We start from the raw sequence: 15,046 nt of genomic DNA on the forward strand, positions 1-15,046 counted from the left end.
TAGACACTCAGATGGGAGTGCTGGAAAAGAGGGGCTGCTGGGATCCCAGTCAAGCCATCTGTGGGCTGTAGTTCAGACAGCTTCTGGTTATGAGGATGGGCATCCCCACCCTACCAGGCCTTTTGGGTTACTCCAGTACTTTCTCTTCTTTTTAAGGAACAGTAATAGATTTATATAGATTTAGATTTATCAGGCCCATGATTATGGCCACCCCACAGTTGTTAAAATCTCTTTTACATATACTGTATATTGATTCTGCTCCTGCTACAAGTGTATTTATCTCTATTGCCAATGTAAATAGTTCTGTAACATGCAAAGATGTGTTTATAAATTCTGTGTTATTGATTTTTCTCATGCTGCAAACACATTTATCTCTTTGTTAATGAAAATGTATCTAGGAAAGAGTAAGACTGATTTATGGAGAAAGGTATGGGGCGGGAGGGAGGTGGTGCTGAGCTGGGTAGGCTGTCCTTGGCCACAGCCAAAGTAGACATCATGGGACGTCAAAGGTGCATGTGTAATTGGAGGAAACTGCTCTCAGAGGCAAAGGATGTTTGGGAAGTCCTTTTGCAAGGCAGTCTGGTGTGTTCATGGGAGTCGGCTATGCTTTCAGCTAGGGGAGACCCTCCAAATTACCCATCTGAGCCAGGAGATAGAGAGGAGCATCTCCCCTTGGTCTTAAACCCAGTTTCAGTAGGACACAACTAAGTGAAAGATATTGGCTCAGTAGTAAGCTTAGAAATAGGGCCAAGCTTTGCCATCGGAGGATTCCAACACTAAACGTTGTCAAAAGATGAAAAAGCACGGGGATAGACAGCAGGCTACAGGGTTGCAGAGTAAGCTGCAAAGTGCATATTCTTGCAAAGTGACACTTCATTAGTGAAGGCAGACCCAGACAGGGCAGCCCAGGGAAGATGCTTTTAAAGACTTCCTTTCCTAATACAGATAGGGTCATGAAAGCATTGTATGGTGACAGATGGTAGCTCCAGTTGCGCTGAGCTTAGCCTAATGTATAGACTTGTTGAGTCACTATGTCATACACCTGAAACCAATGTAACAGTGTGTGTCAACTGTACTTCACTAAAAGTAAATACATTAAGACATCCTTCCCTGGAAGCTTCTGCCACCCAGGCACTCGCTGCTTTCCCAGGAAAACCTCTTCCGGGCAGTTACCATCACAGTTCCCCCCAAACAAGAGTCCATATGGCCTGCCCATGGTGTGTTGGTGTCTCCATGCTGGGTCTGGGTTCCTCAGGTTGACTTCCTCAGTGACTTCCTCAGGTTGTCACTTTAGGCCTCCCGGGTACCTAAAACATGTAGTGTTCACAAGGTGACCCCTTGCATGCTGATGAAGAGGCATTTGCATGTACCTTGACAACAATATGGAAACAAGAAACAGGCTCCCTACTGGGGATGCATTTGGACAGGTGCCAAGACAGGCTTCAATCTAATGAGTCTAGGAAAGTCAGAGAAGCTGCTTGTCCTTGGTTGCTTCTGTCCAAGCATGACCATCACCACCCCATCACTGATGATTCCTTTACACTGTTCTCTTCTTTGACCATTTGAACTCCTTATTGGCAGCCTAATAGAAAGGCTAGCATCTTTAAACATTGCCTATGTGCCGGACATATGTCTGTGATCCTTAATCTTCACCACACCTGTGAGAAAGTTCTGAGTTAAGAAAACTAAGGCTTCAGTTGGGGGTTCTGAAACCTGCATGTGCATCACGATCCCCTGGAGGGCTGTGAAAGCACAGATTGCTGAGTGACACCCCAAAGTTTCTGGCTCAGTAGTTCTGGGGTGGCCCAGGAAACTGCATTTCTTCAAGGGTTTTGGGGGATGCTGATGCTGGGACTCTGAGGGCCATACTTTGAGAACTACAGGTCTGCCTCGTATAGCGAAGTTATTCACAGGCAGGATTCACACCCATACCTCTAAGATTCAAAAACCTCCATCATTTCAGCTGATATGAAGTGTGTGTCCCAGAGGGACCACCAGTGCCTTCTTGGGTAATATCTTGTCTTGCTGGAATGCCTTCCCCCCTGATTCTCCATCCAGCTCCCTCCACCCATCCTTCACAGCTCCGCTTAACATTTCCTCTTCTACAAAGCGCTTCTGTAGCTCTGGCCCTAGCCCACTGCCCCTCCCCTGTGCTTCCAGGATCCCCCAGGCAGAGCTCTCCTGTAGTTTGCTCATGTTGTTTTCTTACTGTCGGTTTACTTCTCTGACCATCCACCCCCCTCCACGAACCCCACGAGGATGCCCACCATTCATTCCTTGCTCTCTTACCAAGTGACTGCTCGATGGAGCTGTTGATGGAACCACTAACTGGTTGAATGATCTCAGCCAGGGGCAGCTTGCTTGGTGGAGGTTTATAGAGATAGCCCCTACGATGGACAGATCTGCATCTCTCTGTGGCGGGGGTGCGTGGATGCTTCATAACACTTGCTGCTGAAGAAATTAATTGGAGAAACATGCTAACTTAAGTGTGCTGGTGCTGCCTTCTCCCAGCTAAGCATCTCTGGATTGTTTGGACAGGTGTCCTATCTGGTGTGCGCATCTGTCTTCACCTGCCTGCCAGAGTTGGCTTGGACCCTGACTTGCTGGCCTCTCCTTGACCCCTTTATTCCTCCACTGGTGTCCCTTCCAAAACTGTACCCTCTGATGAGAGAATGAGTACCCCAAGGAGATGATGGCTTTGGCATATGAATAGTTGGGTCCTCCTGCCTGAACCTCCAAGTCCTTTGATAGCATTATCTACTCTCAGATATGATGGCAGTACCTAGTATGTGCTGGGCATGTTAGTGAGCTTGCAAGCTTTCCTTGAAAGAGGATGTGTGCATCTGAGATGGGAGAGATCCATCTGCAATGACTCGTGGCTTTGCGAAGTGATATATGGAAGCCGTGGGGCTAAGCCATGAGGCCAGCCCAGCGAACGGAGGTGGTATTGGGGGGTGGGAACAATGAGGTCTACTGGGACAGACTTGGACATAAAGCCATAAATATTCGGGCTGCCTACTTGTCATCCAGAGATGATCCCTGAGCCTCTGGCCAGGGGCACAGTCATGAATAACTACTAGGAGGAGAGAGGAAATCTCCATTTCAAACGTGGGGATGGAACAGTAGTGCTGAGCTCCTTGGCGGTTAGGCATTCAAGCCAGACTCATGGAAACTGCAGTAATTTAGAACAGTTCAGTGTTTAGACTCAACTGTGTAATTCATCCTGATGTTTCCCATTCATCAAAGCCTCGTGTTTGTTTGTATTACCATGAGAAAAATAAAAAACGTGGGGAAAAGAGATCCCCCCGCCTTTCATTACAGGCAAATTACGACAGAGTTACAACCCTTGGGGCCCTTCAAGCAAAGGAACATCTTGCTTCAATTAGATATAAATAATGAACAATAATTAGAAAGATTTCTTCATCGAATTTGTTATTTTATGTTTCCTTTCATCTGTAATGTATTGAAACAAATACTGAGCTCCCTTTCTGGACTGTGTAGCAGGGCCTAAAGGAACTTCACGGAGTGTCTCTCCCAAGCAGGAGGAAGCAGCTATCACTGGTTCTTCCGTGAGCACGCTGTGAAGACTGTTGTCAGCCCTGGGTCCAGCACCACGATGCACACCAGAAGTAACCTTGGGTCCAGCCCTCCAGCTTCTTACAGTCTACTATGCAGAATAATTGTTCCTGGTGACTGGCCCCTGAGTTTGAGTCAGCTGCTTAACACACATCCTCTCAATTCATCATAACAGTAGCCCCCTACCACAGGCTTTGCTTCTTGCCCTAAGAGATTCGGAAATTGAAGCACAGAGAGTTTAGCTAACCTGCCAGTCCTGTATTGTCCACGATGGGGGAGCTGCAATGTAAGGCAGGTGGTTGGACTCCAGAGATGCGGCTTCTGCTCACCCTGGTATGCTTTGCTCGGAAATCACAGTGCTATTATGCTGCCATAGAAACCACGGAGGGTGTAGATGGCACGGGGAGGAAAGTGATGGCCGTGGCTTTGCGTGGGGAAGGGAGGCACCGAGATCTTCCAGGTGTTTGCAGGAGAACATCAAGTAGATAAGTGAAATAAAGGGGTTCCAGGCAGAGGAAGCACCATGGCCTGGTGCTATAGAGGGGGAGCTCTGTGGGATTTCTCCTTTCAGCCTTGGCTTTGGGGCTGCGTGGAGACAGAAGCAGTAGCTGGAGATGAGATCAGAAGATGGAGGGTTGTGTAGATCAGGTTGAGAAGATTGGATCTTCTGAAAGGGGGGACTGAGGGAAAAGTGGAGATGATGATCCTGGTTGGTACAAAGGAGAAAGAAATTTCCAGGAGAGAAATAAAGAGTGATTAAGTTGGAGCCTGGACAGAGAGAGCCTGGCTCACCACTGAGCATTTGGGGAATTTTTGTTCTTTTTGCCATTTGATTATGTATGTAACATTCTCTCAGCACACTGAACTAGGTGGTGCCTTTCGCAGGTGAGGGCTTTGTGCCAAGTGGTCCTTCCCAGTGTGACTAGTGCCCCCACCCCAAGGAAGACTCTCATTCTCCCCCCGCAGCTCAGGCATCTGCTGGGGAGCCTCCTGGATGTGCTCCCTCCCTCCAACATGCACGTAGCTTGAGCTACCTGCTTCTCCTTTGCATAAAACCAACTCCAGGCTCTCAGAAAGGCTTTGTTTTATCTTTACCATCTTTTAATAATTGCCCACGCCTAAAAATCAAGACACTTCCTTTAAAAACACAGATTTCTTTATTGGAAGACAGATTGAGGGGGAGGTGCTCAAAATGTAACAATTGGATCGAAATCTAGAAGAGCCGCAAACTTTGGAGGAGACCCGCCTCTTCACGGGCATAACCCGAGTGCGTGTCTCTGCCCACGCCAGTTCTAAGTGGCAGAGACTAGACATTGTCATCAATCATACTAACATGTGTTTCTTTCTGGTGCTGTAGGCGTTGGAGTTGGAGACTTTTAGTGTCCAGCTGCCTGTGTTGCTCTCTTATACTGTGATTGTCTGTATGTGTCTGTGGCTAGACTATAAGCTCCCTGAGTGCAGGAATGCTGTCTTACAGATCCTTTTGTCCCTTGACCTCAGGGCAGGAGCTGATTTTAGATGTTTGGTAATCTTATTGAATTAATCTACATTGAGGAAATATACCTGCGTTAGGATTAGGCCCTGACAAGTTACAGTCTGGGCCGTGGAACTGGAGCTCCTCGGGGTTTGGAGTGAAGAATGGAAAGAGTGGGCCACAGCTGGGCTTGGTCCTCAGGAGAACCTTGCAGCCCATCTATATCCCTGCAGTGGTATCATGTTCCCATGTTTCACTGTCCTTTTGCATTTTCAGGACGTTCCAGGACCTCTCCAAACAAGTTGATATATCTTACGGCACTGTTCGGGACTCTGCTGTGTATGAGTACTTCCGAGCCAAGGGCACCAACCCCCTGGAACAAGACAGCACATTTGCTGAGCTCTGGCGGACCATCAGCAAGAACGGAGGGGCCGACAACTGTGTGTCCAGCCCTTCGGAAGGCATCAGGAAGGTAGGCGGGAGGTGGCCACCTGGCCACGTGTGCACTGTGACTGACTATGGGCACTGTCATCTCCAAGGTAGGGAACACCTTCCTGAAGCATCTCCTTTGAGTCACCCTGTCACCTGCAGGGTGATCCGTCTTCAGCCAGTAGAACAAAAGTTTCTCACAGGCCTGTGAGTGTCTATAGGAGATGTACATGTTCTTTAGCTAAGATGCCCATTCTTGGCAACAGAAGCAGAGAGCTGCTCATTAGATATCTTCTAAGTTTCTAAAGGGTCAGTGAAGAGCAGGCAGATTAAGCCTGAGGCATGGTCCTCCTTCCTCATGGGCTCGTGGGATGGAGGTTCAGAGAGACCTGCCATCCCAAGTGAGAACACTCAGCCAAAGCAGAAGCAGAGGAGCAGGTAAGAGGTGGAGGGACTGTGGGGACAAGGTTGAGGAGAGGGCGGGCACACAGTGGGCAACCAGGGGTTAGAATGGGGAAGACCACACATAAGGGGTGGGTGGTCCAGAGCAAGGGCTGGTCGGTTGACCTGGCATATCTGTGAGACTGTGCTTCAGCAGAGAGGTGTGCTAGGGGGGTGGTGGTAAGGGCAGCAACCCCAGGATGGAGTCCACAGTGAGGAAACCTGAAAGAGCGCAGGTTGAGAGGAAGCCAGGGCCAGAGAGAAGGAGGAGGCAGAAAACCCATCGCATGCTTCAGCAGTGGGTTAGACTTTGCTCATTTATTTCACTGAATTGCCCACAGTGACCTGAATTAATCATCACTATCCTATTATACAGATGAGGATCAGAGACATGGGGTCACACTCCTAGTTAGGGTCTGACACTTGGGGTTCCGGGCTGTGTTTGGCATTTATCCACCTTGTGCTTGCAGAGCCCTAATAGGAGGAGGAAAATGATGGGGTGAAGGCAAGTGTCATATAAGGAAGCTACTGGTGGTGGTGCCCTGTCCAATGACACCTTATCTGCGGTAGCTGCTGTCCCTCAGGTCCCCAGTGAATGGTATGAGAAAGATGTGCTCTCTGAGTAGATGGGCAGTCCAGCCTGCCTCGGCATCTCCTCCTTCCCCTTCCGTTCTCACGGAGCAGTTAGCTCAGGATGGCCTCTCCTTGCTGTTTAGCCGCACTGAGCTGCAGGAAGCATCTGGGCTCGGAAGCCTGACATGCGTGGGTGTGAATCCCAGCGCCACACTCGCCAGCTGTGTAAATTTGAGCACACCACTCTTCCTGTCTGGAACCTCTCAGAGTTGAGAGACATCCATTGGGAGTCTCCTTAGAAACTTAAAGCCCTTGGAGGTACACGTTATGGTTGATACCACAACCAAGTGATAACAAAAATAACAGAACACAGTATAAATGCATTATTCCTGTCCTGACAAGATTTATTAAAATCTCTTTGTTTTAGTGAACTACAAAAGATGGCGCTCTAGCCTCCAGCTGCTGGGTCTTCTTCCATCCCTGACGGTGAATCTTTGGGGCTGTAGATGATAATGAATATAAAGGTGACTTAAGGCATTTTACGAACATAAGGCCTGGGCCAAATGGGTTTTGAGTTTCTGCTCTCTGCTTTCTTTGTCGCTCATAGAGAGCAGACACTCCCATCCACATGGGATTCTTGTGACGATTCAGTGCAACAGTGCTATGAAGAGTTCTTCTAATAAAGGAGCTTTATTAGAACTTTACTTTTGACTTTATTAAACTTCTGTTCATTGTAAGACAGTTTAAAGAAAAAAAAGACAAGTCACATACTGGGAGGGGATATTTACAGTGCGTTATAACCAAGATAAGATTAATATCATGATTATTGGAAGAATTCTTATAAATCTGTAAGAAAAATTCAAATAATTCAACAGAAAAATGAGCAAAAGACTTGCACAGGCCTTTCACAGAAGAGGCAATGCATATGGCTAGGATATCATAGGAAGAGATGTTCAAAATCATTAGTGATGTAGGATATGCAAATCAAGACCATAAAGGTATATCATTTTACACCAATTAGACTGGCATAAAATGAGAGGTGGTGGAGAGGACGCAAGTAACAGGTGGTTAATTGCAGGTGGGAGTGTACCCAGTACAACCACTTTGGAAACGAGTACGCTCTTCTCTTATAAAATGTAACATTCATATACCCTATGACCCAGCGAAGCCACTCTGAATATCTACCCAAAGGAAACTCCTGCATGCACTTCAGAAGTGAAAAAGGTCAGGGTAGTATCACTTATAAAGTCAGAACCCTGGAAACAATCCCAATGAGCCTTAACAAGGTGAAAAAAATAGGACCTGCCACGAAATGAATGGCCTACAGCTTCATGTAATAGCACGAATGAATCTTAGCAAAATAACATTGAATCTGAAAAAGCATCAAAGGCAATTTTATATGGGTCAACTAATAGAAAACAACATACAACTTAGGACCCATTTAAAATGTATGAAACACATGCATGCACACAGCCAAAGTAAGGATGAAATACAAAATGCACGATAGTGGTCAATGCAGATGGGAGAGGCAGAGCAACGGGGAGGAGAGAACCAAACAGTTGAATAGAAGTCAAGGTCAGTGTTAGCTTTAGATTCACAGGGTTTAATTTTTTTTTTTTTTCATTCCTCATTGTAAGAAATAACTAATGAGTTAATTAAAAAGAGGGCCATTCCTGGACAAAAGGATGGGTGTCCTGAACCCAGGGTTGTGATTAATCCCACTTAGAGCACCTACCTGCTCTTCCAAGTAAGTCAGTCCTGACCAAGCCAGGCAGAGTTTGACTGCCACAGATGCCAGGCCCTTTTTGTCCTTACAAGCTCCCATGTGCCTGCCTTGTCTTGCTCCTGGTGTACCATAAGAGAACAGACACCACCACGGAGCCCTGTGGAGGGTGATAAATCTAGAGATGGTTCATTGGGGAAGTATCTCCTCGTCATCTTACTTAGCCCTCATTCGTTGCTGGCACATTAGAAATCATTCACCCTCTGGCGATATGATGAAAACCATGTAAAAAAGGTGAAGTAGTGGAAGATGCAAAGAAAGGAGTCCTCAGAAATGCCTAAAGCTTCGGGGTGCAGAATCTAATCTCTTTTTCAGTACATAGGATGTGTTACTTTTATGACACCTTCATTTTATAAACCCCAAACCAGCTTTGGGGTCACAAATCTCCCTCCTGCATTTGGATCTCTAAGAAAAAAACCGACTGCCAGCACTAGACAAATGTTAAGGGTTTTATAACTACTGTCATAAAAGTGAGTTTATGGTATTGTCAGAAAATGGAGTGTGCTGCTTTTTTTTTTTTTTTTTTTACTGGAAGGAGAGCTTAGATTTACTCTCAGATCCTCTTCATGCGCCTGTCTGGGGGTGGGGGGAGCTCCTGGCCCTAAATGCTTAAGCAGTGTGGACAGCTCAGCAAAGGTGAGGAGGGGCGCCCCCAAGGGGCGTTGCCGGAATCTTCCTTAGCAAGGGGAGGATGACCTCCCTTCTAATTTCCAGTTACTCTTTGGTGACTCTGGCTCCATTTCTGGAGAGTGCTTGGTAGTGGAGCAATGTCTAATTGGTCCTGAAGTCAAGGAGCTTGGTGTAGAGAGTAACCTCAGAGAGCTGTTATGTTTTCCTAGGGAGTGCTGCAGCTTTTAATGACTTGAAACCAATTTAGGTGGGAAATTGCTTAGCAAGAGGTGACTACTTTTCCACAGTCTCAGAACCAGGGAAAGGGATTATGTCATGGTTGTCCCACCTCTGTGACCCATGCCTTCATGCTAGTGGCCCCTCAGACAAGAAGGGGGCAGCCCTTTCTGGGCTCTGATGAGGAGAACAGGAAAGAATACGTAAGACAAAGGAAGTTTTATTTATTTATTAAGAGCCCACAACATCCAGTTTTTACAACAGTCCTGCCTGGCACCCAGTAAGTCTCAATAAATAGGGGATTGTCCCTAAATGAGTCATCTGTTTGCTGTCTGACTGAGCAGAGACACGTAAATCTGAGCTACAGTTGGTGCCACCAGTTAGCAGGTTATCCTCCATGGATCCCTTGATGGGAGCGGTAAGGGAAGTAACTCTAGGGTCCCTTGCAGGCTTGTCTCTTCATAGCCTTCTCTTAAGAAAGAAGCCATGCTGGTCCTCAGAAAGAGGAAAGAGGCTGCCTTCCTTTCTCTCAGCCACCTGCTCCTGTCAGCGATGAGGAAAGAGTAGATTAAGTATCGGTGAATATGGTCCATGGGCTAAATCTGGCACATGGCCTATTTTTGTAAATAAAGTTTTATTGAGACACAGACACACTCTTTCATTTACATACTGTCTATGGTGTCTTTCCTACTACTTCAGCAGTGTTGAGTAGTTGTACCAGAGACCATATCATCTCCAAAGCCTGAAATATATATTACATGGCCCTTTTAAAACAAAATTCAGGATCCCTGGTCCAGAGCAATGGGTGGGCCAGGGATCTTACCCCTAGGTCCATATCATCTAAAGGCACATACACCTATCCAGTTGCTCACTGTCTAACTCTGTACCATCCAAGAGTGCATATAAGCACATCAAGTAAGGAGTCCACCTCTTAGTCCTGCATCATCTAACAGCCCACAGACACATGCAGTAACACATTACTTAGCTCCAGGCCACCAAGTTGCACATCAGTGTATCTAGTACTATATCATCTTAGCTTTGTACCATCCAGTAGCTTACAGGTTCTGCCTACCCACTGCCCTTTCTTGTCCTGTTCAGGTCTAACTCTAGTGGCCCAGGACTTCTCCCTCACTACACCAGGACCCAGCTCTGCTCCTGGCCTGGCCTAGACCCCCCCAGAAATCTGCTGAGCAGTCTCTGTGTTCCAGGCACTGGGCCAGATGATATACATATATTATTCTTTTCATCCTAAACAGATCTCATCCTAAACAGATCTCATCATCTACATCATGTAGAAATGGGGCCTAGGCCTCAGAGGAATGAAGAGGCTTGCTCAAGGTCACACAGACCTGAGTAAGTCATGGCACAGTCTAAGCCAAGCTCATTCCCACCTTGTCTCTTCTCACAGGGTATCCCTCCCATTTCTGTGCCTTATGGTGCCTCTGCCTTTTGCATACTCTTTACTTTATGTTTTTATTTCCCTTCCTCTTTTACACCGGAGTAATGAGACACATACCTGAGCCCATTTTTAAAAACTTTACCTGCCCTTCCGTGCCCTAGCAAACGTTTCTTAAGTCTGATTTTATTTTTTGTCCAAACTACTGAAAATATCAAAGAAATTCTGAGATGCAGAACTGGACTAGCAAGTGGCTCAGATTTCTATGATAATAACTTTGTCACATGAAATCAGACTTTAATGTCGTTGGTGGAAATGTTTTTCTTGAGTTTGATCAACACTATCAAGTAATATCCAGTGTACCCCAATTTCGGTGCAGCACTGGGGTTGACCAGGCCTGCCAATTTATTAAGGCTTTCCATAAATCAGACCTAATGTTTAATAACATTGTCAAATAGAATACAGTGTTAATCGTTCAAATGTCAATCTTCGCAGCTCATTGAGCTCTTCGAATAAATAGACAAGTAGCTTGTTTTAGAACTGTTTAGAAACAGTATTTTTCAGAAGGAAGTAGCTTTTGAGTCCAGCAGTCCTAACAGAAGGTGGTTTTTTTCCACTCAGTAAATATCGCTGAGGTCATAAAGTGTGAATGCAAATGCAGGAAGAAAGCAGGCCCACAAATCTTATTTATTTCCACACTGATCTAATGCTTGCCCTGGACCAAATTGGGCATCATCCAACAGCCCCTGTGTTTTGTCCCTTCCCTTGCACTCTGCTCTATGGCAAGGGTTATTTCCTTTGCATGCACCCTCTGCTGAATGTCAGGGACTTTACTGTGTGGCAGAAAAGGATAGGGTTGGGGGCCATACCCTGAGGCTGGTAGGTCCTTCTTGGGGTCCCCAGAAGGACTGTAGCTTGCCATGGGAGGACAAGGAACTTTTTTTCAGAAGGAAGTAGCTTCCCCCACAATACTCTTCATTTGGAAGGATCATGGTAAGGAAGCATCCTAGTTTCATGGCCTGCTGTATGTTCCTACTGAGGAGGGAGAAGAAGCTTCTGTGGAATGGTAGTCCTTTGCATTTGGGGGATGCTACGTGCATTGATCAGGAAGATTTGGTGAGGTTGATCAAAAGGAATGTTGATGTGGGTCTGGCTCCCTGGAAGAGACTGGTACAAACTAGGCAGTCCTGTGCAGAGGAAAGGAGCAACATTCTTTTGGCAGCAGCCATGGACCTTATAGGCGCATTTTGTTCTTTCTCTGCTTCTGAGTCAATGCAGACCAGGGATTCTGTATGCCTCTTTCCTTCTGAGATACTCACATTGGATAACTATTCATCTCTGTATCTTTTCTACTTGCTCAAAAGCACTGTATCCATATGTCAAGTTGGAAAGTCTCTTCTCTTTATATGTTCACGTATTTACTTACTCATCCATTCAAGAAAGGTAGTTTGAATAGCTTAATGCCTAGGAGTTTGGAGATGTGAATTAAAGTTTCACTTTTGACTTAATTTAATCTGTGGCTTGTCTTTGGTCAAGTGAATTCACTCTCTGAGCTATCTGTCAGTCTGAGAAGGGCCTTCCCAGATTAGTTGTGAGTTTACCAATGCATTAAGCAGACAGTGTCCAGTATGGTAACATGAGGTTGTCTTTTGGTAGACATCAGCAAACTGCCTCAGCACCTACTATTTGTTAGGAAATGAAGATAAAAAATAAATAAAGACAAATAGTATATAATCCTTTCATGAAGTGTAATTGACATAAAATGAAATGCACATGTACTAAGTGTTTGTTTCATGGGTTTAGACAATCATCTACAACTGTGTAATCAACACCCAAAACAAGCTATAGAAACTGTTCTTCATTTTGGAAAGTTTTCTCATGTCACTTTCTGGATACTTCTCCCCACCCCGAGAAGCAACCACTTACAACTTTCTAGTAATACAGATTATGTTGACCTGTTCTTGTAATTCACGTAAGTGGAATAATATAAAATATATATATTTGTGTTCTCTTTCATCCAGTGAAACACCAATGAGATTTAAGTTGTGGATATCAGTACTTCTTTTTCTTTCTTCCTTTTGAGTAGCATTCCATTGTATGAATAAATCTCAGTGTCTTTATCCATTTTCCAGCTGACATACATTCAGCTGTTGCTGGGGCTAATAGGAGAAAGACTGTATGATCATTTTTTTTATTAAAAAAAAAGATTTTTTTTATTTATTTGACAGAGATCACAAGTAGGCAGAGAGTCAGGCAGAGAGAGAGGAAGGAAGCAGGCTCCCTGCTGAGCAGAGAGCTCGATGCGGGGCTCAATCCCAGGACCCTCGGATCATGACCTGAGCCAAAGGCAGAGGCTTTAACCCACTGAGCCACCCAGGCGCCCCTGTATGATCATTTTTTTAAAAGATTTTATTTATTTATTTGACAGACAGAGATCACAAATAGGCGGAGAGGCAGACCGGGGAGGGGGGAGGGAAGCAGGGTCCCCACTGAGCAGGGAGCCTGATGTGGGGCTCAATCCCAAGACCCGGAGATCATGACCTGAGCCGAAGGCAGAGTCTTGACCTACTAAGCAACCCAGGTGCCCTGAGTATCATTTTTATACAAAATCTTTTGCGGGGATATGTTTACACTTTTCTTTACCAAATATAGAAGAGTGAAATTCCTGGGTCATGGGGTAGATGTGTGTTTACCTCTACAAGGAATTCCCCAGGCACCTCCAACTCTATTTTATACTCCCACTGGTAATACCTGACTTACATACTTGTAAGCTCCAATTGCTGAACATCCTAACCAACATTTAGTGTTACAATGTTTTTGACTGTAGACAATTTAGTGGATGTGAAGGATGGTTCTAGGTAGTTTTGCCACGATATCTTGCTGCAAGCATTTTCATTGCAAACCTTTTCGCCATATAACTAATTGGCTGTTGGGCAGTTTTGCCATAGAAGTTAAAATAGCTGGTGGACAGTCTGGCTTTACTTCTCCATTGAAAATTTTTCCTTTTTTATATTATATAAATCTTAGCTAGCCCTCGTAATGATCTATATAAATCTCAGCTAGCCCTCATAATGGTCTATACAGTAACATATAGAGATAATGGTCTTAAAATAGTGTATGATGACAAATCCGTATGTTGACTTGATAGAAAATACAGTGATGAAACTTACTGGAAGTGTGAAATAAGGGAATGTAAAGCCAGATTGCACTCTAGACTCCACTAGAAAATGATGACAGATCAGTTACAATGATCACAAAGCTCAGTTCCAAATGCATTACAGCCTTAGCATTTCTTCCACATTTTCCATAGAACTTTAGAGCATTTGTCAGTGGACATGTGAGACTCTGCCAAGAAGGAACAATAGTGTAGAAGGCTCTCATCATGCAGTGCAAAGCTCAGTTACAAATATGCATCCTAGTATTCGGAAAACCGATATCTGTCTTAATGAAGGAAGAAATTAATTTTATTAATTTTTTCATGTTTCATTATGTCCTTTTTAATGTCCCTTATTTCTTTTTCATTATTTTATCTTTTACAGCAAAATTCCCTTATAGCCAATTAGCTATGCGGTGGAAATGCTTTCAGCAAAGATGTCTATGGCAAAGATGCTTATGGCAAAAGTGAGAACATGGTGAAGGATATCCCATTTTTTAATTGGCACTCTTTTGGTGGCTAATGATGGCTAGTACTCTCTCATGTGCTTATTGGCCATCTGCATAGCTTCTCTCTCTCTCTTTCTCTTTTTAATTTAAATTCAATTAGCCAACATATAGTACATCATTAGTTTCTCATAGCCTCTCTCAAGCAGTGTGCACTCAAGTCTTTTGTTAATTTTTACTGGGCACTGCAGCTTTTCATTATAGATTTAGATGAGTTTTCAATATATTCTAGATATAAGTCCTTGATCAAATAGAAGTATTGCAGTTATAATTTCCAGTTGGTAATTTGCCCATTCATTTTCTTAATGGTGTTTTTTTAAAGAGTAGAATTTTTAGATTTTGATAAAACCCCATGTACCAGGGGTTTTTTCTTTTACAGTTTTAATGCTATTTGTGTCCTATGTAAGAAAGTTTCCTACCTTAAAGTTGCACATTTTCTTCTGGAAGGCTTTTACATTTATGTCATCTATTTATGTTTGTATTTATGTTGCATATCAAATTAGTTTTTGTAGGGGCGCCTGGGTGGCTCAGTGGATTAAGCCGCTGCCTTCGGCTCAGGTCATGATCTCAGGGTCCTGGGATCGAGCCCCGCATCGGGCTCTTTGCTCAGCGGGAGCCTGCTTCTCTCTCTCTCTCTCTGCCTGACTCTCCGCCTACTTGTGATCTCTCTCTCTGTCAAATAAATAAATAAATAAAATCTTTAAAAAAAAAAAAATTAGTTTTTGTATATGGAATAAAGAAGTGGTCCATGTTCTTTTTCTCCCCCCATACATATATCCAATTGATCTAGCATCATTTATTAAGAAGATGAAAAATAAAAATGTGTTTACTTAATAAAGAGAATAAATGTGTTGATTGAAAATTACCT

At 44.5% G+C, this 15,046-nt stretch overlaps 1 protein-coding gene across 2 annotated transcripts in view; it reads left to right on the plus strand.

Moving 5' to 3' along the window:
- Nucleotides 1–15,046, plus strand: part of GRID1 (glutamate ionotropic receptor delta type subunit 1) — a 685,082-nt gene that overhangs the window by 638,241 nt on the left and 31,795 nt on the right. For both annotated transcript variants that reach the window (XM_004765778.3, XM_004765776.3), the window contains exon 13: nucleotides 5,327–5,522. In XM_004765778.3, coding sequence (XP_004765835.1) covers nucleotides 5,327–5,522 — 196 coding nt within the window. The remainder of the gene's footprint in view (nucleotides 1–5,326; nucleotides 5,523–15,046) is intronic.

Source organism: Mustela putorius, unplaced genomic scaffold (genome assembly GCF_011764305.1).
Source record: "Mustela putorius furo isolate JIRA1106 unplaced genomic scaffold, ASM1176430v1.1 tig00003909_pilon_pilon_pilon, whole genome shotgun sequence".
Lineage (NCBI taxonomy): Eukaryota > Metazoa > Chordata > Mammalia > Carnivora > Mustelidae > Mustela > Mustela putorius.